Source organism: Dysidea avara, chromosome 1, assembly GCF_963678975.1.
Source record: "Dysidea avara chromosome 1, odDysAvar1.4, whole genome shotgun sequence".
In the NCBI taxonomy this organism is placed as follows: Eukaryota; Metazoa; Porifera; class Demospongiae; order Dictyoceratida; family Dysideidae; genus Dysidea; species Dysidea avara.
This window is the reverse complement of record NC_089272.1, coordinates 28,210,252-28,236,095: the sequence shown is the minus strand read 5'-3', so window position 1 is coordinate 28,236,095 and position 25,844 is coordinate 28,210,252. Positions and strand designations below refer to the sequence as shown.

Below are 25,844 nucleotides of genomic sequence, written 5' to 3'. Positions count from 1 at the left end.
AATTTAACCATGTGCAAAGGCCAAAATCCTAAAAAAAACAACAGTGAAACACTATTGAGAGATGATTGTTTGCTGCTGCAAAAATATACTAACAAGAGAATCTAATCAAAAACAGCCAAGCTGTAAAAAAAGGTGCGGCCCCCAAATAGGCCATGGTGAAAAAAGATGTGAAATCCAAGGTGGCAGCCAAGAAATGGCTGTGATGGTAGGTTAATGGTTACATTTTAATAACGACAATTCAGGTGAATTTGGTGCCAAGACCAAGTGGCACAAAATTCACCTAAATTGTCATTATTAAAATGTAACCATTAACATACCATCACAGCCATTTCTTGGCCGCCACCTTGGATTTCACATCTTTTTTCACCATGGCCTTTTTGGGGGCCGCACCTTTTTTTACAGCTTGGCTGTTTTTGATTAGATATCACTTCTTTTTGTATTTGTATACTGCAAAGCCAGCCTATGGCTGGCTTTGGGACTTTTTTAACCCATGTGTTTTTTTCTTTACCACAGGAAGAAGAAAAGAACTTAAAGAAGATTTGTAATACTTCAATTATGTTTGATTTTATTAGTAATTATACACATTATATACATATATTTATTACATGCCCATTATTCCCCACAGGATATTTTTTTGCAGCTGATCTCTCTACTGGGTGACTTGAAATGTAGCTGAACTATATACAGGATGGTTTCTTTGTAGCTGAACTCTCTACAAGGTGACCTCTTCTAGCTGGTCTATTTACAGGGTGATTTGTTTGCAGCTAAACTCTCTACATGGTGCTTTCTTTGTAGCTGAACTCTCTACATGATGGTTTCTTTGTAGATGAACTCTATATAAGGTGACTTCGTCTAGCTGAACTCTCTACAGGGTGATTTTTTGTAGTTGAACTCTTTACAAGGTGATTTGTTTGCAGCTGAACTCTCTACAGGATGGTTTCTTTGTAGCTGAACTCCCTACAAGGTGACCTCTTCTAGCTGGTCTATCTACAGGGTGATTTGTTTGCAGCTAAACTCTCTACATGGTGCTTTCTTTGTAGCTGAACTCTCTACATGATGGTTTCTTTGTAGCTGAACTCTCTATAAGGTGACTTCGTCTAGCTGAACTCTCTACAGGGTGATTTTTGTAGCTGAATTCTCTACAGGGTGATTTGTTTGCAGCTGAACTCTCTACATGATGGTTTCTTTGTAGCTGAACCCTCTACAAGGTGACTTCGTCCAGCTGATCTCTCTACGGGGTGATTTGTTTCTAGCTGAACTCTCTACAGGTGATTTTTTGTAGCTAAACTCTCTACATGGTGGTTTCTTTGTAGCTGAATTCTCTACAAGGTAACTTCTTCTCTACAGGGTGATTTGTTGTAGTTGGATTCTCTACAAGGTGGTTTTTTTGAGGCTGAACTCTCTACGTGATGGTTTCTTTGTAACTGAACACTCTACAAGGGGAATTCTTCTAGCTGATCTTTCTACAGGGTGAATTGTTTGTAGCTGAACTATCTACACGGTAACTTCTTCTAGCTGATCTCTCTACAGGGTGATTTGTTTGTAACTGAACTCTCTACATGATGATTTCTTTGTAGCTGAACTCTCTACAAGGTGACTTCTTCTAGCTGATCCCTCTACAGGGGGATTTATTTGTAGCTGAACTCTCTCCAAGGTGACCTCTTCTAGCTGATCTCTCTACAGGGTGATTTGTTTGTAGCTGATCTCTCTACAAGTTGATTTGTGTGTAGCTGATCTCTCTGCAGGTTGATTAATTTGTAGCCGATCTCTCTACAGTGTAATTTGTTTGTAGCTGAACTGTCTATAAGGTGATTTGTTTGTAGCTGATCTCTCTGCGGATTGATTTGTTTTAGCTGAACTCTCTACATGGTGATTTGTTTCTAGCTTATCTCTCTACAGGTTGATTTGTGTGTATTACTAACTGATCTCTCTACAAGCTGATTTGTTTGTAGCTGATCACTCTGCAGGTTGATTTGTTTCTAGATGATCTCTCTACAGGTTGATTTGTTTGTTGCTGATCACTCTAAAGGTTGATTTGTTTGTAGCTGAACTCTCTGCAAAGTGTTTTGTTTGTAGTTGATCTCTCTACAAGATGATTTTTTGTAGCTGACCTCTCTTCAGGGTGATTTGTTTCTAGCTGATCGCTCTACAGGTTGGTTTGTTTGTAGCTGAACTCCTTACATTGTGTCTAGTTTCTAGCTGATCTCTCTACAGGGTGATTTGTTTGTAGCTGATCTCTCTACAAGTTGATTTGTGTGTAGCTGACCTCTCTGCAGGTTGATTTGTTTTAGCTGAACTCTCAACAGGGTGATTTGCTTGTAGCTGAACTCCTTACATTGTGTCTAGTTTCTAGCTGATCTCTCTACAGGGTAATTTGTTTGTAGCTGAACTCTCTATAAGGTGATTTGTTTGTAGCTGATCTCTCTGCAGGTTGATTTGTTTTAGCTGAACTCTCTACAGGGTGATTGCTTGTAGCTTAACTCCTTACATTGTGTCTAGTTTCTAGCTGATGTCTCTACAGGGTGATTTTGTTATAGCTAATCTCTCTACAAGTTGATTTGTTTGTAGCTGATCTCTCTACAAGTTGATTTGTGTGTAGCTGATCTCTCTACAAGGTAATTTGTTTGTAGCTTAACCCTCTATAAGGTGATTTGTTTGTAGCTGATCTCTCTGCAGGTTGATTTGTTTTAGCTGAACTCTCTACAGGGTGATTTGCAATTGCTTGTAGCTGAACTCCTTACATTGTGTCTAGTTTCTAGCTGATCTCTCTACAGGGTAATTTTTTTGTAGCTGAACTCTCTATAAGGTGATTTGTTTGTATCTGATCTCTCTGCAGGTTGATTTGCTTGTAGCCGATCTCTCTACAGGGTAATTTGTTTGTAGCTGAACTCTCTATAAGGTGATTTGTTTTTAGCTGATCTCTCTGCAGGTTGATTTGTTTTCTCTACAGGGTGATTGCTTGTAGCTGAACTCCTTACATTGTGTCTAGTTTCTAGCTGATGTCTTTACAGGGTGATTTTTTTATAGCCGATCTCTCTACAAGTTGATTTGTGTGTAGCTGATCTCTCTGCAGGTTGATTTGTTTGTAGCCGATCTCTCTACAAGGTAATTTGTTTGTAGCTGAACCCTCTATAAGGTGATTTGTTTGTAGCTGATTGATCTCTCTGCAGGTTGATTTGTTTGTAGCCGATCTCTCTACAAGGTAATTTGTTTGTAGCTGAACCCTCTATAAGGTGATTTGTTTGTAGCTGATCTCTCTGCAGGTTGATTTGTTTTAGCTGAACTCTCTACAGGGTGATTGCTTGTAGCTGAACTCCTTACATTGTGTCTAGTTTCTAATTGATGTCTCTACAGGGTGAATTTTTTGTAGCTGAACTCTCTACAGGGTGATTTGTTTCTAGCTTATCTCTCTACAGGTAGATTTGTGTTGATTTGTTCATTGTTGATTGTTCTAAAGGTTGATTTGTTGTAGCTGAACACTCTGCAAAGTGTTTTATTTGTAGCAGATCTCTGTACAGGGTAATTTGTTTGTAGCTGAACTCTCTCCACAGTGACTTGTGTGTAGCTGAATTTTCTAGAGAGTGACTTAATTGTAGTTGAATTCTCTACAGGGTGCATGACTTGTTTATAGCTGAATTTTCTTCAGTGTGACTTGTAATGTTCTGAATCTCTATAGTGATATATTTGCTTAACTCTCCACATGGTGACTTGCTTCTTGCTGCACTGTCTATAAGATTAACTGTTTGCAGCTGAACTCCCTACAGAATAATTTGTGATGTTATAAAATTCTATAATGGAGTAAATAAATTTGCCGAATGCTCTATTAGGGTGACTGTTCTATTAGAGTATCTCGATCTCGCATTTGCTACACGTAGTTGGCTTTAGAATCATAACTCAGTGGTTTGTAATCCGATTCTTCTGTACTACTGCAATACCTTTCTATGAATATTATTCCAGCTATACACCGATTTTCAGCTCATTGCTCTAAGCGGTTTGCCTAGTAGGCGTGAAAACTAATACTTTTTTATTCGTAAAAATCGATCGCGTAATTGTGACACAGGTTGGGTTTTGTATCATATCTCCATGGTCTTTATCTTGATTCCTTTCAAACCACCAAAAGGCACTCCTACGATGGTTACTCCATCTACATAGCAATTTTCAACTCATTCCATGAAGCGGTTTACCCTGTAGGCGTGACAACAAATCGATCTTGTTTTACGCGAATAATCGGCCATAACTCCTGAACCATTCATCGGATTTGTACCAAATTTGATGGTAGGATTCGCCATTGGACCCCCTTTCTGTGTGCCAAATTTCATGGCGATCGGAGTACGCGTTTGCTTGTTATAGCAATTTTTGCAAGTGTGCGAATAGACGAAGAAGAAAGAAAAAAAACGAAGAAAAAAAAACGAAACTTTGGCAGCTCGTATCTCGGAAATGGCTGGAGCGATTTCCTTCAAATTTGGAATGTAGACTCCCCTGGCTGGCGGGCAACTGTGTAGCTAATGTGGTTCCAATCGGATAAGCGATCACTGAGATACAAAGGTATGAAAATGACGTTTTCGTTCTTCCTGTCAATATACTCACGGGTGTGGCGCGCCGGCTCCTTGGGCCGCACGACACACTACCGTGTGTCTTGATCTGTTCTGCCCAAGTTACCCCAACAACCTATAACTTAGCCTGTTTGTGCTCCTCCCCTGCCAGTTACTGAATCCAATCCAACCGTATTGTCATAATTAAAACTGCATGGTATTTCTAATACAATAGTAAGTTATTTTGTTTGTACTAATGTTGTGTTATCAAAGTGAAAATTTGGCTTTCTTCATCAGTATAGAATACATTATCATGAGTATATTATAAACTGATTTTTGGCAGGTACTATGTACATGCACTGTAATTGCCTGATAGCAAATCATTGATCGTTGTGTCTGTACTGCTTGGTTTGTACTCCATTTATGAATCATGTACTTTTGTGTTTATTACACACAGCTACAATAAAAACACAACCAAGAAATATTACAGTGTGTACTGGAGGATCAATGGGAGTTGCAGTGTTTACTTGTGTAGTGGTTAGGAATGGTACTAACATTACTAGTGATGATGTGATGTGGCAGCAGATAAGATTGGGAGGTGGTATTTCAGCACTATCTACATCATCTAATAGAGGATTTTCCTTCAATATCACTACAACTATTAGTGGAGATATACTGACTAGTACACTCACAATCACTGGTGTGGCAGATGGTAATGTACTTGGAACTAGTTCATATCGTTGTGTAGTAAAGGATATGATGAGTAGGAATGCTTCATCTCTCATTTCAACAGGTATGCTGACAGTTAAGTTACGCATGTGCAAGTGCAGTAGTATTTTAATATGTTATTGTGTGGTAATATTGAATCACAATAGTAAAATTTGTACCGATACAAATATGTGACCGGATCTGTGAAAACCCAACACAATAGTGCAAGCCTAAATTTCCAATATAAACCATTGAAAACAATGGATGAAATATTTGCATATTATGGAAAAAAATTCCATGAAATGTTTGAACGCCTCTTTCTTAGTGAAGAAAGGGATTAACAAAAAAAAACTGTATATCAAGACTCACAGTAGTGAGGCATGCAGCCAAGAAACTACGAAGCGCACGCCCAATTAAACGACGCGTGGCCACTACTGTGAGTTATTTACGTGTAGGGACAGTTTTGCATCATTAGCCCTTAATTATGCAACATCTCTCAATGGATTTGTATTGCATTACGTGTAAAATAAATCTTTAGGAGTCGTAATTGTCTTGCGACCTCGCTAAAGTATAAAAATAGGCATATTTACACATATTTCACTTTATTTCTCTACCTTACGTATGTTACACTTACCGTCACGTTATACCAGTCAACATAGCCGTGTTTGTACAGTCCGTATAGCACTAACAATCTAAGTCTGGTTTGTCCATGCACGTGTTTTCTTCGATCAAATTTCTAATCCCTATAATAACTTTTAAAGACACGACGTGGACACAAGCCCTAATGTCTGATAAACAAGTTGTGAAAGCGTGCAGAACCGTAAGTTCCCTAGGGATGGCGTTTTAAGCAGAATTCTTTTAAACTCCATTTAGTGCCATGCCTCATGCAAGTGTTGATAATTGGCAGATGTCTTAGGTGTGAAAGCGTGAAGAACGTACAGTCACTAGAGATGTTTCAAGCATAATTCTTGTGCCACACCACACATGGTGTGTTAAACTTGCTTAACCTTTGTGACTTATCAACTCGCTTGTCAAGCTTCTGGTACAGCTCAAACCAGCTTGTTAGCTACATAGCATTATCCACCCTAACCACTCCCATTGTAGCTTTCATCATGCAATTCACTTAATACACATGTTACATAACAAAATACATCACATTAATTGTTTGTGATATTAACAATAAAATTCTGACTATAAAATGCGATAGTGATGTAACCTATGAATTAGTTTATTCCCATCACAGCTGTACGCCTCATCCTGGAAAATCAAGAGATCATAAACAATAATGCTAAGATTTTACCAGGCCAGATGAATTTCATTGTTGACCTTGACATTACTTTGGTCCTACCACAACAGTATAATCCAGAAACATCTGAGATCACAAATGATAACAAAGCCACGGTTATCTGGTATTTGATCCGTACACCTTGTCAACAATCCTGCTTCAAGATAATACCGGTTTTTTGAGCTACTAGAAGTTTCACCTGACGGGTCTCGGTGAATTGGCACTGCTTACACATACATCTAAAATACCTATTGCATCAACACAGTGAATCAGTGTGTGTCGCTGTTGATCTAATCCTTGATCTAATCACTTTCATTAACCGCCAGCACCAAACGAACTTGCTTGATACCTGACGACACAAGAGAGCAGTCCCCCAACAAGCAGGCACTGAAGTAAAAAGACAATGTACAAAAAATTAACATACCAGGCTGGTGGATCCTCAAGGCTTAACTACAGAGTGACAAGCAGGTATCAAATACAATGCACCTACAATCTGAGTACAATGGAACCTCTCTTATCCAGGCAGTCCGGTACATACTACTGTATCAGAAATGTCCTAAACTGTACTAAAGCGAAGTAATGTTATTGCTATCAGTTAGTGCTGTGTAGTTTAGTGTGCAGAATGGAAGTCACTACAGAGCATTCATGGTCACTTCCCTAGCTGTAAAAATACATTATCACCTAGCAACCAAGTAGTAGTTATCATTAGTAGAATAAACAAGCCATCAAACAGCTTTCAACTGCAAACTTTGTTAAGGTCAATAAACTACAAGCCACATGATGATTTAAGCTGTGCAGACAATGGAGGTGCCTAGATAATAGAGGTGTCTGAATAATAGAGGTGTCTGGATAATAGGTGTCTGGATAATAGGTGTCCAGATGAGGGAGAATTGCAAAAACACAATTCCCCTGTATGTTAACTGACCTGATTTTACGACACTCTTTTTGATCTGAGTTCCTGTATGGTTCCAAGTTACACAAGACCACATCCAACTGCTACTGGGTAAACGTCTACAACCAGATGGCCTACGAAAACCAAGAAATGGGTATTAAATAAAATATACCTAAAATATGGGTACTGGAAATATCACTATGCACCACATGTAAACTGACCGGGGTATTAAAGTTTGGTCCCATCACAACGGTATGTACACCTGATCCTGGAAATTCAGAAAACATACCTGAGATAATAAACAACTACATTCCTTAGTATGTAGACTGACCTGGAAATTCACAACACCCTTGATATGTCACTACAGTCCATGTATACTTGACAACTGAGAACTACAAAAAGAACACGATAGATGGTACACTTCCTCCATATAAACTGACCTGAAATTCATCACACTCAGTTTCTGCCTGGTCACAAGTTATGTCATGTGCCATGACCATATCCAACTGCTACTGCTAGTGGGTGAACCGTATGCTATTACCAGATTACCTGTAAAAACTGAAAGGTGTGCATTTAATACAGATAGCTAATACACTGAAAAACTGTCACTTTTTATGCAAACGATACATTTGGGGATTTAAAAGACTACACAGAGACTTGATTAGACAGGTTTCACTGTCAGTCATTTAGATCAGTATGCAATGTGAATGAGTACATACAAACATTACACATGTTACATTCGCTAGTTACTTCTTCAACCTGCAGCCAAAGTTCCTGGACTTCTGCTGATGTAAGTGGCAGGTGGCAGTTGGTCCGTACACCTTGTCGAAAATCTCGCCATGAGGTAATACCAGCATTTGCTGCTACTTAGTCTTATTACCATTAGAAGTTATCAGCTCTGCATAGGTCCAATAACCAAGCAAAACTCTCACAGTTAATCAGTGTGTGGTGATGTGGCACTTTACACAAACATAGATAGTATAGACACACCTATACTATCTATGACAAATTTCACTCCTCGTTTTTTTACACTCCAATACCGGCATATATATCATTGACTCGGTACCTCAGTATTCTAGACTCTTACTTCTTTCATTAACCCTTTATTACCGAATGGCTAATATATTGCCAAAAAATGCATGTTACGGGTGCCCTTTACAAATGAACCCATAACTCCTTCATCCTAAGGGCTACGAAGTTGAAATAACCACCAATTTGTTGAGTAGGCCCAGGCGTTTCTAATAAAGTTTAATGCGAAGTGATAAGAACGAGTATAGGGAACTATCAACACTTATAAACACACAAAAACGCATAAAAACAATTGTACCTGTTTAAATATCGATAACTTTCCCTCTGAGCATCATGGTGTGTTCTACTAAGAATAAAGCTGTTCTTCACGTGATAAGGATTCTAAAAATACACAGTATGATGTAACCAGGGGTTATAACAAGATGGCGGCATCCATCTTTTGCTGCTATGGTGAAGAATAACAATGCACCTTTCTTCACTTCAAAGCACGTGAGATATATGTTTTCTTGTAAGGTTTTTAGATGTTTGGGTAGAAGGGAAAGAGGGCTTTCATATGGTTTATAACGTTCCATGTTAATTAATGGGTGGGGTCCTCCTGTATCATGCAAAGATCACACAAGCCATAAAAGTTCATTTCCTGGGGTGTTTCTGCGGTTTTACGAAATAACTTCGGTAAGAAAGGGTTAAGCGTTGCTCAAGCATTGTAGTTTCTCACAAGGGGCGAGTTTCTCATTATTAAAAGTACACCTGACCATCGAGTTACAGTACCTCATACACTGGATACTTTTATTCGTACCATGGCTTAAAAACAAGACCAAGCTCAAGACATGGACTGCAATTTTCTTAAACATGCAATTTAAAACTGTGTATCACGTGTGTCCGCCTGAGGTGACCAGGAACTTTCCACGAGATTTCCCCTATATACATCTCGTGATATGTAGTTGTCAAGCTAGATTCTGATAGTATGCCATGGTTCAACAATGTGGTATGTGTACTTTAATATAGTTTAAGCTGTTTCCAATTGTTAAGCACGCTTGCGGAAGGGTCTGGGGGAGAAGACTAATGTTTTGAGAGTAGATGATTATGAGAACTGTGAGAACTACTGTGATGGTAGGGCAAACTGTCCACCCATATAGCTCTGCCTAGGGGCATTAACTAGCATTACCTACAGCTACTGTATAATAATGTTGCTGATAGCTCCATCCGGAGCACCTGCAGAGTAAAGGTGAAAGTGGTAGTAAGGCTGAATCCTATAATTATTATTCTGCTGAACAGGCAGGGAGTCTGGGGGCATGCTCCCTGAGGAAAGTGTATAAGTACTGCAACTTTTTAGTTTTAATTGCTTCATCAAGTATAAAAATTCATTCAAAGGTGATGATCAAGGCTCTGCATGGTCTTATACACTGGTTGCATCTACACTGCCCTATGACACCCTTGAGGGGTTAGTACCAGCGTTGTCCATGGCAATACTATTCCATCTCCCAGAGTCTTAATGATTGAGTGCCCCATTCCTTTCTCTGCTGCTCCAAACCTGAAGCTGTGACCACAGTACAAAAAATGGTTATAATATTATGATAATAACAATTGAGAGTCCGTTATACTCTAATTAAGGACTCTTGATAATAGTGACAATATATATCAAGACACACGGTAGTGTGTCGTGTGGCCCAAGAAGCTGGAGCGTAACACCCGTGAGTATATTGACAGGAAGAAAGAAATGCAATTTTCGCACCTCCGTAGCTCTGTGCTTCCTTGATGAAACAAGACGATTTTTGCTGTGAACATGCCCTCCAACTGCAGCACTCCACATTCCAAATTTGAGCGAAATCACTTTGCGCGTTCCCGAGATATGCGACTCCAACAATTGGCTCAGTTTCTTCGTTTCTTTCTTCTTATTTTTCTTTTTCTTGTCGCACACTTACAAAAACTGCAATAAAACTCGAACGCCATATCCGATTGTCTTGAAATTTGGCACACAGAAGGGGGATATAAAGGCGCATCTCGGTACCAACTTTGGTTGGAATATGATAAACAGGCAAAGAGTTATGAGTGATTAATCACGAAAAATAATACCAATATGTTGTCATGCCTACAGGGTAAACCGCATATGGGAAGAAGCTGAAAATCGGTGGGTTAATAGGTTAACTATTGAACCTCAAACCTTTTGTGGTTTGAAAGAAATCAAGCTAAAAAACAGGAAGATACAACGAAAAAACCAACAGTGTGTAACAATTACGCAATCGAGATTAGCTAATAAAAAAACGACTGCTTGCCACGCCTACCAGATAAACCGCTTGGGGTAATGCTTTGAAAATCGTTGTACAGATGGAGTAATCATCTTAGAAAGGCTCGTCAATGGTGTAGAAGACTCAGACTTAAAGCCACGGAGTTATAACATGAAATCCAACTTGGTGCAGCAAGTGCGAGATCGAGATACTCTAATAGAGCAGTCATCCTAATAGAGCAGTCACCCTGAAGAGAATTCAAGAGATCAGCTAGAAATAAGAAACCTGTATAGAGATCAGCTACACACAAGTCACCCTGTAGAGAGATCAGCTAGAAGAAGTTACCTTGTAGGGAGTTCATGCAACTATGGAAAGAGATAGTTCAGCTAGAAAAAATCACCTTGTAGAGTTCAGCTACAAAGAAACCACCATGTAGAGAGTTCAGCTACAAACAAATCGCCCTGTGGAGAGATCAATAGAAGAAGTTACCTTGTAGAGAGTTCAGCTACAAAGAAACCACCATGTAGGGAGTTCAGCTAGAAGAGGTTACCTTGTAGAGAGTTCAGCTACAAAGAAACCATTCTGTAAAGAGCTCAGCTGCAAACAAATCACCTGTACAGAATTCAGCTACAAACAAATCACCCTGTAGAGAGATCAGAAAGAAGAAATTACTTTGTAGAGAGTTCAGCTACAAAGAAACTACCATGTAGAGAGTTCAGCTGCAAAGAAATCACCCTGTATAAAATTCTGCCACAAACAAATTGCCCTGTAGAAAGATCAGTTAGAAGAAGTTACCCTGTAGATAGTTCAGCTACAAACAGATCTTCCTGTAGAGAGATCAGCTAGAAGAAATTACCATGTAGAGAGTTCAGCTACAAAGAAACCACCATGTAGAGAGTTCAGCTGCAAAGAAATCACCCTGTAGAAAATGCAGCCACAAACAAATTGCCCTGTAGAATGATCAGTTAGAAGAAGTTACTTTGTAGAGAGTTCAGCTACAAACAAATCACCCTGTAGAGAGATCAGCTACAAGACGTTACCTTGTAGAGAGTTCAACTACAAAGAAACCACCATGTAGAGAGTTCAGCTGCAAAGAAATCACCCTGTATAAAATTCTGCCACAAACAAATTTCCCTGTAGAAAGATCAGTTAGAAGAAGTTACCTTGTAGAGAGTTCAGCTACAAAGAAACCACCATGTAGAGAGTTCAGCTGCAAAGAAATCACCCTGTAGAAAATTCTGCCAGAAACAAATCACCCTGTAGAAAGATCAGTTAGAAGAAGTTACTTTGTAGAGAGTTCAGCTACAAAGAAACCATTTTGTAAAGAGCTCAGCTGCAAACAAATCACCTGTACAGAATTCAGCTACGAACAAATCATCCTGTAGAGAGATCAGATAGAAGAAGTTACCTTGTAGATAGTTCAGCTACAAACAAATCTCCCTGTAGAGTGATCAGCTAGAAGGAATTACCTTGTAGAGAGTTCAGCTGCAAAGAAATCACCACTGCCCAAATTTCAAGGCAATAGCTCTTTCCAATCTGAAGTTATCAATTGTCAAAGTTTGCAAATTGGATGTGTGTGGAAGGCCCCTTTTCGCAAATCCGGTCACATATGTATTATATATATAATTTGTACATTTACTGATAAAATATTTAAAGTACATCTACTTCATCTTTTCTTCTTCCTGTAGTAAAGAAAAAAACATAGGTTAAAAAGTCCCAAAGCTGGCCATAGGCCGGCTTTGGGGTATACAAATACAAAAAGAAATGAAATCTAATCCCAAACAGCCAAGCTGTAAAAAAAGTGTGCGGCCCTCAAAAAGGCTATGGTGAAAAAAGATGTGAAATCCAAGGTGGCGGCCAAGAAATGGCTGTGATGGTAGGTTAATGGTAAAAATTTTAATAATGACAATTCAGGTGAATTTTTGTGCCACTTCACAAAATTTACCTGAATTGTCATTATTAAAATTTTTACCATTAACCTACCATCACAGCCATTTCTTGGCCGCCACCTTGGATTTCACATCCTTTTTCACCATAGCCTTTCTGAGGGCCGCACACTTTTTTTACAGCTTGGCTGTTTTGGATTAGATATATATTAAGACACACAATATTGTGTCGTGCGGCCCAAGTAGCCGGTGCACCACACCATGGGTATATTGATAGGAAGAAAGAAACATTATTTTCACACTTTTGTATCTTGGTGATCCCTTATCTGATTGGAACCAACTTTGCTATAGAGTTGTCCGCCAGCCAGAGGAGTCTACATACCAAATTTGAAGGAAATCTCTCCAGCCATTTCCGAGATATGAGCTGCCAAAGTTCCGATTTTTTTCGTTTTTTTTCTTCTTCCTCGTATTTTCGCACACTTGCAAAAATTACAATTAAACGCAAACGTGTACTCCGATCGCCTTGAAATTGAGCACACAGAGAGGGAGTCCAAAGGCAAACCCTAGCATCAAATTTGGTGCAAATTCAATGAATGGTTCGGAAATTATGAATGATTATTCGCATAAAACAAGATTGATTTGTTGTCACGCCTACAGGGTAAACCGCTTCATGGAATGAGTTGAAAATTGCTATGTAGATGGAGCAACCATCGTAGGAGTGTCTTTTGATAGTCTGAAAGGAATGGAGATAAAGACTATGGAGATATGACACAAAACCCAACCTGTGTCACAATTATGCAATCGATTTTTATGAATAAAAAGGTATTAGTTTTTATCCCTACTAGGCAAACCGTTTAGAACAATGAGCTGAAAATCAGTGTATAACTGGAATAATCTTCATAGAAAGTCCTTGCAGTAGTACAGAAGAATCGGATTACAAACTACTGAGTTATGATTCGAAAGCCAACTCAGTGTAGCAAATGCGAGATCAAGATTCTCTAATAGAACAATCACTCTAATAGAGCATTCAGCTATTTTATTTACTCCATTATAGAATTCTATTACATTACAAGTTATTCTGTAGGGAGTTCAGCTGCAAACAGTTAATCTTATAGACAGTTCAGCAAGAAGCAAATCACCCTATAGAGAGTTCAGCTACAAATATATTGCTGTAGTGATTCAGAGCATTACAAGTCACACTGAAGAGACTTCAGCTATAAACAAGTCATGCATTCTGTAGAGAGTTCAGCTACAAACAATTCACTCTGTAGAAGTTCTGCTACAAACAAGTCTTCATGCAGAGAGTTTAACAACCAAAATCCACCATGTAAAGACTTTAGCTTTACTAATAAGTTACTCTGTAGAAAGATCAGCTAGAAATAAGAGAGAGCTCAGCTATAAAATGTCACCTTGTAGAGAGTTCAGCTACAAACAAATCACACTGTAGAGAGATCAGATAGAAGAAGCCACCTTGTAGAGGGTTCAGCTGTGAAGTGATCACTCTAGAGAGAGTTCAGCTACAAAGAAACCATCCTGTAGAGAGATCAGCTAGAAACAAGTCACCTGTAGTGGCATCAGCTACAAAGAAACTATCCTGTAGAGAGTTCAGCTACAAACAAATCACCCTGCAGAGAGTTTGGCTACAAAGAAATCACCCTGTAGAGTATTCAGCTACAAACATATCACCTTGTAGAGTGTACAACTAGACACAAGTCACCCAGTAGAGAGATCAGCTACAAGAAGTTACATTGTAGAGAGATCAGCTAGAAGAAACCATCCTGTAGAGAGTTCAGCTACAAACAAGTTACCCTATAGAGAGATCAGCTAGAAACAAAACATATTGTAAAGAGTTAAGCTACAAACAAATCACCGTGTAGAGAGTTCAGCTACAAAAAGATCACTGTGTAGATAGTTCAACTATAAGAAGTCACTTTGTAGTGAGTTCAGCTACAAAGAAACCACCATGTAGAGAGTTCAGCTGCAAACAAACCAGAATTCAGCTACAAATAAATAGCCCTGTAGAAAGATTAGCTAGAAGAAGTTACCTTGTAGAGAATTCAGCTACAAAGAAACTATCATGTAGAAAGTTCGACTACAAACAAGTCGCCCTGTAGAGAGATCAGCTAGAAGAAGTTACCTTGTAGAGAATTCAGCTACAAAGAAACCATCATGTAGAGAGTTCAGCTACAAACAAGTCACCCTGTAGAAAGATCAGCTAGAAGACGTTACCTTGTAGAGAATTCAGCTACAAAGAAACCATCATGTAGAGAGTTCAGCTACAAACAAGTCACCCTGTAGAAAGATCAGCTAGAAGACGTTACCTTGTAGAGAATTCAGCTACAAAGAAACCATCAAGTTGAAAGTTCAGCTACAAGCAAGTCACCTGTACAGAGATCAGCTACCTTGTAGAGAGTTCAGCTACAAACAAATCACCCTGTACAGAGATCAGCTACAAACAAGTCACCCTGTAGAGATATCAGCTAGATACAAGTTACCTTATAGGGATCAGCTACAAACAAATTTCCCTGTAGAAATATGTGTTGGAAACAAATCACTATGTAGAGAGTTCAGCTACAAACAATGGGAGTTTCAGCTACAGTCCAGTTATGTATAAGAAGTCACCTTATTAAGTACAGTATGATTATCTTTCATTGTTAAATATACAAATATTTTTAATCAGACAAAAAGCTGTACACAACATTTCTTCCTTAATTCCTGCAGAAAAGAAAAAAAACAAGTTAGAAGGAAGCAGGAAGCACCGAAGCCAGTTAATCGCTGGCTTTGTAGCTTGCAATACAATAAAGAAGTGATATCTAAACCAAACAGCCAAGCTGTAAAAAAAGAGTGCGGTCCCCAAAAAGACCAGGATGAAAAAAAAAGTGAAATCCAAGGTGGCGGCCAAGAAATGGCTGTGATGGTAGGTTAATGGCAAAAATTTAATTACAACAATTCAGGTGAATTTGTGTCGAATCTTAGTGGAGGAGGCAACACAGATTCACCTGAATTGTTGTAATTAAAATTTTTGCCATTAACGTACCATCACAGCCATTTCTTGGCTGCCACCTTGGATTTCACATCTTTTTTCATCCTGGCCTTTTTGGGGGCCGCACTCTTTTTTTACAGCTTTGCTGTTTTGGTTTAGATATATATATATATATATATATATATATATATATATATATATGGCTGTGTATATAGCAACTGTGAACTAATTAGGCTCTTGGAAGTTCACTTTTGAGCATAAGGTGTCTGAAACATTTACCATGCAAAGATATGCATGGGATAATTTTCACATGTAGTAAAGATAGGTTTACTTTAATAGAACAGTCATGCTAAGTCATACTTCTGAACGGTGTTATGAAACAGTCATTAGTATGTATGGCTTTTTATAACACTATCAGACAAGATGAAAGGTGCATCTTTGACTCTCCAAGATAATATTCTGCATTAATTTTAAGTGCTCATTTTCAAATATCATCTCAGCTACTGTAAAAGTTACCTTTTTTACCAACTTGTAGAGTCTATCACTGACAAAAATGAGTGATATTCACCCCAAAAACACCTTCGCTGTAAAAAAAGGCGCGTCCAAGAAACTGCTAGTACCTGGAACCCAATGTAAAAATAAAAAACAGCTCAGAAAAGTAACTGGTAACTTAAAGAGCTGATATCTGGAGTGGCCAAGAATACAACTAACTACAATTACTAAAGTTTTAATCCATGCAACAACACTTGGCTGTAAAGCAGATGCATGTACAATTATACATGAAAGTAAAAGTAACTGGCAACTGAAACAGCTGATATCTGAAGTGGCCAAGAATGAATGTTCGTATACAACTAATTCAAATTTTAAACATTGAACCTTTATCATTCAGCTGTGTTCTATATTCACTCTTGCTGCATCCTTAAGTAATTTCTTTTAATCTATAATTGGCTGGTAATTTGGCCGCCCTTTTTTGTTCTATAACGACAATTCAGGTGAATTTTTGTGCCGCTTCACAAAATTTACCTAAATTGTCATTATTAAAATTTTTACCATTAACCTACCATCACAGCCATTTCTTGGCCGCCACCTTGAATTTCACATCTTTTTTTACCATAGCCATTCTGAGGGCCGCACACTTTTTTTACAGCTTGGCTGTTTTGGATTAGATTTCATTTCTTTTTGTATTTGTATACCCCAAAGCCGGCCTATGGCCAGCTTTGGGACTTTTTTAACCTATGTTTTTTTTTCTTTACTACAGGAAGAAGAAAAGATGAAGTAGATGTACTTTAAATATTTTATCAGTAAATGTACAAATTATATATACTGTATAATACATATGTGACCGGATTTGCGAAAAGGGGTCTTCCACACACATCCAATTTGCCAACTTTGACAATTGATAACTTCAGATTGGAAAGAGCTATTGCCTTGAAGTTTGGGCAGTGGTGAACACCACTATAGCTGAATACATGGTGAAATTTTCAGGTTAATATGTTACTTGAACACTGAGTTATGGTCTCCAACGGTTACGGAATTGGATGTGTGTGGAAGACCGCTTTTCGCTAATCCGGTCACATAATATTATATTGATTACAGAAATCTCCATGGTGGTTTCTTTGTAACTGAACACTCTACAAGGTGACTTCTTCTAATTGCTCTCTCTACAGGGTGAATTGTTTGTAGCTGAACGATCTACAAGGTAACTTCTTCTAGCTGATCTCTCTACAGGGTGATGTGTTTGTAGCTGAATTCTGTATAGGTGATTTGTTTGCAGCTGAGCTCTTTACAGAATGGTTTCTTTGTAGCTGAACTCTCTAAAAGGTAACTTCTTCTAACTGATCTTTCTACGGGGCAATTTGTTTCTGGCAGAATTTTCTACAGGGAGATTTCTTTGCAGCTGAACTCTCTACATGGTGGTTTCTTTGTAGCTGAACTCTCTACAGGGAGATTTGTTTGTAGCTGAACTATCTACAAGGTAACTTCTTATAGCTGATCTCTCTACAGGGTGATTTGTTCGTAGTTGAATTCTATACATGTGATTTGTTTGCAGCTGAGCTCTTTACAAAATGGTTTCTTTGTAGCTGAACTTTCTCCAAGGTAACTTCTTCTAACTGATCTTTCTACAGGGTGATTTGTTTGTAGCTGAACTATCTACAAGTTAATTTCTTCTAGCTGATCTCTCTACAGGGTGATTTGTTTGTAGCTGAATTCTGTACAAGTGATTTGTTTGCAGCTGAGCTCTTTACAGAATGGTTTCTTTGTAGCTGAACTCTCTACAGCGTGATTTGTTTGTAGCTGAAATCCCTACAAGGTAACTTCTTCTAGCTGATCTTTCTACAGGGCGATTTGTTTGTAGCTGAGTTCTCTACAGGGTGTTTGTTTGCAGCTGAATTCTCTACATGGTGGTTTCTTTATAGCTGAACTCTCTACAAGGTGACTTCTTCTAGCTGATCTCTCTACAGGTGATTTGTTTGTAGCTGAACTCTCTACAGGTGATTTGTTTGTAGCTGAACTCTCTACAAGGCGATACTTCTAGGTGATCTCTCTACAGGATTCCTTGTTTCTAACTGAACCCTCAACAGGGTGATCTGTTCATAGCTGAACTTTCTACTGGGTGATTTGTTTGCAGCTGAACTCTCTAAATGGTGGTTTCTTTGTAGCTGAACTCTCTACAATGTGACTTCTTCTAGCTGAACTCTCTCCAAGGTGACTTGTTTCTAGCTGATCTCTCTACAGGGTGACTTTTTCTAGCTAAACTCTCTACAGGTGATTTGTTTGTAGCTGAACTCTCTACATGGTGGTTTCGTTGTAGCTGAACTCTCTACAAGGTAACTTCTTCTAGCTGATCTTTTTACACTGCATATTTGTTTGTAGCTGAGTTCTCTACAGGGTGACTTGTTTGCAGCTGAACTCTCTACATGGGAGTTTCATTGTAGCTGAACTCTCTACAATGTGACTTCTTCTAGCTAAACTCTCTACAGGGTGACTTGTTTCTAGCTGAACTCTCTATAGGTGATTTGTTTGCAGCTGAACTCTCTACATGATGGTTTCTTTGTAGCTGAACTCTCTACAAGGTAACTTCTTCTAGCTGATCTTTCTACAGGGTGATTTGTTTGTAGCTGAATTCTCTACAGGGTGATTTATTTGCAGCTTAACTCTCTACAAGGTGACTTCTTCTAGCTGAACTCTCAACAGAGTGATTTTTTTTTTTGCAGCTGAATTCTCTACATGGTGGTTTCTTTGTAACTGAACTCTCTACAGGGTGATTTGTTTGTAGCTGAACTCTCTACAGGGTGATTTGTTTGTAGCTGAACTCTCTACAGGGTGATCTGTTCATAGCTAAACTCCCTATAAGGTAACTTCTTGTAGCTAATCTTTCTACAGGGCGATTTGTTTGTAGCTGAGTTCTCTACAGGGTGATTTGTTTGCAGCTGAACTCTACATGGTAGTTTCTTTGTAGCTCTACAATGTGACTTCTTCTAGCTGAACTCTCTACAAGGTGACTTGTTTCTAGCTGATCTCTCTACAGGGTGACTTGTTTCTAGCTGAACTCTCTACAGGTGATTTGTTTGTAGCTGAACTCTCTACATGGTTTATTTCTTTGTAACTGAACTCCCTGCAAGGTGACTTCTTCTAGCTGATCTCTCTACAGGGAGATTTGTTTGTAGCTTAACTCTCTACAGGTGATTTGTTTGCAGCTGAACTCTCTACATGATGGTTTCTTTGTAGCTGAACTCTCTACAAGGTGATTTCTTCTATAGCTGATCTTTCTACAGGGTGATTTGTTTGTACCTGAACTATCTACATGATGGTTTCTTTGTAGCTGAACTCTCTACAAGGTAACTTCTTCTAGCTGATCTCTCTACAGGACAATTTGTTTGTACCTGAACTCTCACATGATTGTTTCTTTGAAGCTGAACTCTCTACAAGGTGATTTCTTCTAGCTGATCTTTCTACAAGGTGATTTGTTGTAGCAGAACTCTCTACAAGGAAACTTCTTCTAGCTGATCTCTCTACAGGGAGATTTGCTTGTAGCTGAACTCTCTATACATGATTTGTTTGCGGCTGAATTCTCTACATGATGGTTTATTTGTAGCTGAACTCTCTACAAGATAACTTCCTCTAGCTGATCTCTTTGCAGGGTGAATTGTTTGTAGCTGAACGATCTACAAGGTAACTTCTTCTAACTGATCTCTCTACAGGGTGATTTGTCTGTAGCTGAACTCTCTACAAGGAAACCTCTTTTAACTGAGCTCTGTACAGGGTGAATTGTTTGTAGCTGAACTATCTACAAGGTAACTTCTTCTAGCTGATCTCTCTACAGGATGATTTGTTTGTAGCTGAACTATCTACAAGGTAACTTCTTCTAGCTGATCTCTCTACAGGGTGATTTGTTTGTAGCTGAATTCTGTATAGGTGATTTGTTTGCAGCTGAGCTCTTTACAGAATGGTTTCTTTGTAGCTGAACTCTCTACAAGGTAACTTCTTCTAGCTGATGTATCTACAGGGTCACTAGTTTGTAGCTGAATTCTCTACATGGTGGTTTCTTTGTAACTGAACTATCTATAAGGTGACATCTTCTAGCTGATCTTTCAACAGGGTGATTTGTTTGTAACTGACTCTCTACAAGAAAACTTCTTCTAACTGATGTCTGAACAGGGTGAATTGTTTGTAGCTGAACTCTCTACTGGGTGATTTGTTTGTAGCTGATCTCTATACAGGTTACTTATTTCTAACTGATCTCTTGAATTCTGTTCAGGGTGACTGCTCTATTAGGATGACTGCTCTATTAGAGTATCTCGATCTCGCACTTGCTACACCAAGTTGGATTTCTTGTTATAACTCCGTGGCTTTAAGTCTGATTCTTCTACACCATTGAAGAGCCTTTCTAAGATGATAACTCCATCTGTACAGCGATTTTCAAAGCATTACCCCAAGTGGTTTATCTGGTAGGCGTGGCAAGCATAATAATAATAATAAAAAATAAAAAATAAAATTAGCTAATCTCGATTGCGTAATTGTTACACACTGTTGATTTTTTCGCTGTATCTTCCTGGTTTTTAGCTTGATTTCTTTGAAACCACAAAAGGTTTGAGGTTCAATAGTTAACCTATTCACCCACCGATTTTCAGCTTCTTCCCATACGCGGTTTACCCTGTAGGCGTGACAACATATTGGTGTTATTTTTCGTGCATAATCGCTCATAACTCTTTGCCTGTTTATGGTATTCCAGCCAAAGTTGGTACAGAGATGCGCCTTTATACCCCCTTTTTGTGTGCCAAATTTCAAGGCAATCGGATAACGCGTTCGCGTTTTATAGCAGTTTTTGTAAGTGTGCGAAAAGAGGAAGAGAAATAAGAAGAAGAAAAAAACGAAGAAACTAAGCCAATTTTTGAAGTCACATATCTCAGGAATGCCTGAAGCGATTTCGCTCAAATTTGGAATGTGGAGTACTGAAGTTGGAGGGAATGTACACAGCAAAATTTGTCTTGTTTCATCAAGGCAGCACAGAGTTACGGAGGTGCGAAAATTGCGTTTTCTTTCTTCCTGTCAATATACTCACGGGGTTGCGCGCCGGCTTCTTGGGCCACACAACACACTACCGTGTGTCTTGATTCTTGGCCTCTCCTGATATCAGCTCTTTAGGTTACCAGTTACTTTTCTGAGCTGTTTTTTTTATTTTACATTAGGTTCCAGGTACTGGTAGTTTCTTGGACGCACCTTTTTTACAGCGAAGGTGTATTTGGGGTGGATAATCTTATTCACCTACTCAAGAGGAGTTGGAAAATCTTTCTTTCATTGCAGTAGACCCTTGGATACGCAAGTTGTGAGGAATTGTTTATGTAACGTCGAAGCGATCTTATGTGATCAATTTTTCTTCACAAGTTTGCCTTTTTATAATGTGAAGAAAGGCTATAAAAGACAAATTTACCTAGTACATGATTCCCCTATCCATGGTGAATATGATGGTGAAACTTTCAGCTCAGTTTGTCAATCCATTTGTAAGTTACAACCATTTTAGTAAGCGCCTGTAATTTATTTTCCCTATGCTTGTTGTACAAATTGTTATTTGTGTTGTTGTTACTTTGTAGGGCTGTAACTCTGAAAGTTATCAGCATATGAGGCTGAAACTTTGCCAGAGGGCACACTTGGCTTAGTAGATTATAAATCTATATTATATATATATATGCTGAAAAGCCATCTGTCTGTCTATCTTCTATCTGTTCATCTGCAACACTACTAACTTGACAACCAAAGCACATATCGACATGGGACTTTTAACGAAATTAAGAGCTCATCATCTGGAAACTTCAAGTTTGTTGTTACAAATTGCTACCTACTTCCGTTCGTTCTCTATGGGGCACTGAAGATGTTGGTGTAGAGGAAAACTTCAGCTACATTCCTGTCAAAACCACGAACATACAGCCAAAGCGTTAGCGCATAGAACTGTTAACCCAAAGGTCCATGGTTTGATTCCAGCCCATGACAACTTCTTTTCTTCTCAGTGCCGCCTTTCTTGTCACACCTTTTCATATGTCAGCTATTGACAACGATTACTCGGCAATCTGTACACAGATTGACATAATTCACATGTGAAATGAAACGCTCATCATCTAGCTATGTTGCAAAGTTTACTGCAAGCTTCTACGTGTGTTCCTTTGTCCGCTACAGCACACTGAAGGTTATGATGTAGAGAAAACTTCAGCTTCATTCCATTGCTAACCACACAATAAACAGCTCAGCTGGTTAAGCACCTCCCTGAAGTTGATACAGTTACTGCTGTGTAGGGCGTGGATTCGAATCCTGCCTGATAAAACTTTTTTTTTCATTTGTATACCTTTTTGGTGCATACTTTTTTCACTCAACTTTTTTTCTCATAGTAAGTTCATATCATCCTGGCATTGCTTCACAGCAGGTGAACTGTTGGAAAAGTGTACAGTAGCGCATTAGGGTAGGTACGGGCAGGCCCATGTTCATTTGAATGTGTGTTTGTCCCATGTGTTCTATTAGAGTAAGTGCCTTCTCTTTGTAAACTCCACTTATAGCCTGGGAAGTGTGTACCTGTGTATTAAGTTAATTTTGCTCAAACCTTTGCTTGCAACTGCTTTAAATACTCTTTGTTGACCATGTTATTACAGTGCCTGCATGATACTGTAAGACACTACCACATAATTTGCATATGTCTTGATAATTATTGGTTTAGCGTAGCTACATACAATTCTGCTGTTTAGTTAACCCCATTTTCACATCACTTTAACTATTTGGCTTGCATGATAGTGGAATAAAGTTCATGCATCATACATGCTGTTTTAGGAAATGATCTTTAATGCCTCATAATGCATTGATGCATACATGTTATTATGGTTAATGTGAAAATGCGAAATGGTCCTGCACGTAGGGCAGGTACCTTTGTCCGCTACAGCATGTTGAAGACCATGATGCATTCAACGTGCATTCCATTGCTAACCACATGATAAACAGCTCAGCTGTAAAGCACTTCCCTGAAATTGTTGTGGTTACTGCTGTGTAGTTCAAATCCCACCTGTGATAACTTTTTTTCCTTCATTTTATATACCTTTTTGGTGCATACGTTTTCTAACAAGTACACAGAAAAGTTTGGAATTGAACACAGTAGGGATATAACACTTCTTATTGTTTTACTGTGATTTAATATTGTGCACTACTCCAGCTTGTTTCAGTACTTTTTATTGATGTGCTGTGATCCCTACTCTAGTTGAAAATTCCAATTTTTTTGAACCCATGCATACTGCATATGAAATGGCGCTGTAGGTTCGATAAGCACCTCTGCAATCCACGCTTACCAAAAGAATGAAATAGTGCTGCGCACCCCAGTTATATCAATTATCATCTGAAAAGTGAAGTATCCATTATGCTTCGTTGTCAGCTATGTTCAACATGTTACGCAGAATTTCGAATCAAGAACTGTTCGAAAAGCACCTCTGTAATCCACACATACCGAAAGAAAGAAATGGTGCCGCGCACCCCAGTTATATCAGTTATCATCTGAAAAGTGAAGTATCCATTATGCTTCTTTGTAGGCTATCTTTAACCCGTTACACAGCAGTGCTAATCAAGAACTGTTAGAAAAGCTCCCCTACAAACAAAATAGCCACTATGAAAAATATGGACAATTTCCGTTACGAAGGGAAGCCATCACGTGCTACCACCAAATCAACACTTTTCGCTGTCAGCAAAGATGAATGGGTCACAAAGGAGGACACTGGTAAGTCCCTGAAGAATGCACTGTACGTACTGCACTATGCTAAAAGGTACCTTTCGGGCAGAAGCGATATCGAACAGTGTAAAAAATCAAGCCAGTAGCCTTAGCCGTTATCAAGTTACGCTTGTCTGAAGGAATCAGTCAGTTACTCAGTCAGTTACTCGGTCAGTTATTCTGTAAGTCAATAGAAAATTCCATTATATAATTTTTTTAAAATTCCGTAGAAACTTGGTGAAAGCATTTCGGGTCAATCTGAAAACTTGTTTGGGCTTAGTTTTACCTAACCAATACTGCCTCATCGTCGTCAGGGAAATTGAGGCTGGTTTTGGGTGATGTTATACTGTGGGCCTTTTTGGTCCCTACTATAGAGTACTATCGTACTGTACTATTCAACTTTTTTTGTCATATAAAGTTCATGGTATCCGGTATTGCTTCGTGGCATGTGGACTGTTGGAAAAGTATAATAGTAGCACATGGGTCATTCCATGTCGAATCAACCAGGAATTTAGGGTCACCTCTCGGATTTTGATGAAATTTGGTGTTTCTAGTGCCCGTGGTGCTTATAACTCATGCAAATTTTTAGCTCCATACACTCTCATAGTTTCTGTTATTTTGAATATTTCATGAAATTTTGATGCATCTCTAGTTACAAAATCGACCGTAACTTCACACTGTGTCAATATTTTTAAACACAGTTTTCACTGATGAAAGACCATTGATTGAACTTTCCATTGATCCCTAAATTATGGGATATCTACTTACTTATAGTTCAAAAGTACTGTATTGAAAACTTTAATTCTTTATATTTCAAACAATGCTGCTTGAAATTCTTCGAATTTTTTGTTAATAATGATTGGGTCATGGTCTATGTTTGACTAGTATATTAAAAAATTATAAATTTAAAAATAAAGTAAGAATCCAAGCGATAAAAAGTAGTGAAACAAGAGATAAATGATGGTAGCTATTACAGCATAGCTCAGTGGGAAATCCCTACTTTGGCATGGTATAGTAATTATTTTGTGTTTAATGCCAAAGTAGGAATTTCCCACCGAGCTATGCTGTAATAGCTACCATCGTTCATCTCTTGTTTCACTACTTTTTATTTATAATTTTTTAATATACCATTTGTTTAGTTTTTTTGTTAAGGCTATAAACATGTGACTGTTCAGTTAGGGTGACTGCTGTATTAGAGTATCTAGAGTCAGCCTGCAAAGATGTATGCTTACCCAAAAGGGGCGTGGTTTTGATAGATTATTAGAGTATCTCGAGTCAGCCTTCCAACTTGAAGGTGTATTGTCACTGAAATACAGCTAGCATAAAAGGGGTGTGTCATCATGGTTGTGGTTTCAATTGATAGATCAATAATGCGTAGAATGAAGAATGGACGTGGTCTTGTGACCTATCGTGAAAGCTATCTAGTACCAGTATCTCTGCACAGTAGCCTCCGTCGTAGATTATATCAGTAAGGAATATATGATCTATGCCTCGTAGTCTAAGCACCTTAAATAATCTTGTGGCGTCTATTATGCTGCTTAAAGAAAGTGTTGATACAGAAAATTAACACCTCAATGTGTGACTGGGCCTGCAAAAATACATAGGGCATGTGGGCACATAAAAATTGCCTACTTTTTCAAACTTTGATGTACAGTATCATAACTTTGTATTCCATGACTCTGTAGCCATGAAAGTTTCAGCAGCTATTAAACATTTAGTTGGCTTTACAATACAACTTACAAAATGGAAATATTCTATTCCAGTCCTGAGATGTGACATGTTTCATGAAAGAGTGTAGTATGTGCCCACATGCCCTATTTTCGCAGGCCCGGGCTACAGAATTTTAAAAATTGCCAAAATCTTGAATTTTAGACTGACTGACTGCCTGCCTGACTGACCACAGTCCCAAGCCTAGAGGCCAAACAAAGCAGTGCACGGCTACCATTTTACGCCACAATAACAAACTCACCAGTGGGATGTGCCTTTTGGGGTTCCGACGAGTGTGTGCCCTTTGCGCCTTGGTGATTTTAATCTCGTAAAATATCTCTAGGATGATTTTTAAACACAA

General features: G+C 38.6%; 1 protein-coding gene across 1 annotated transcript in view; it reads left to right on the top strand.

Annotated features, from left to right (window-relative positions):
- Nucleotides 1–6,878, top strand: part of LOC136242597 (uncharacterized) — a 46,751-nt gene extending 39,873 nt beyond the window's left edge. Inside the window, exons 3-5 of the mRNA XM_066034069.1 lie at nucleotides 4,990–5,325; nucleotides 6,484–6,649; nucleotides 6,791–6,878. Of these exons, the coding sequence (XP_065890141.1) occupies nucleotides 4,990–5,325; nucleotides 6,484–6,649; nucleotides 6,791–6,878 (590 nt within the window). The remainder of the gene's footprint in view (nucleotides 1–4,989; nucleotides 5,326–6,483; nucleotides 6,650–6,790) is intronic.
- Nucleotides 6,879–25,844: the final 18,966 nt, after the last annotated feature.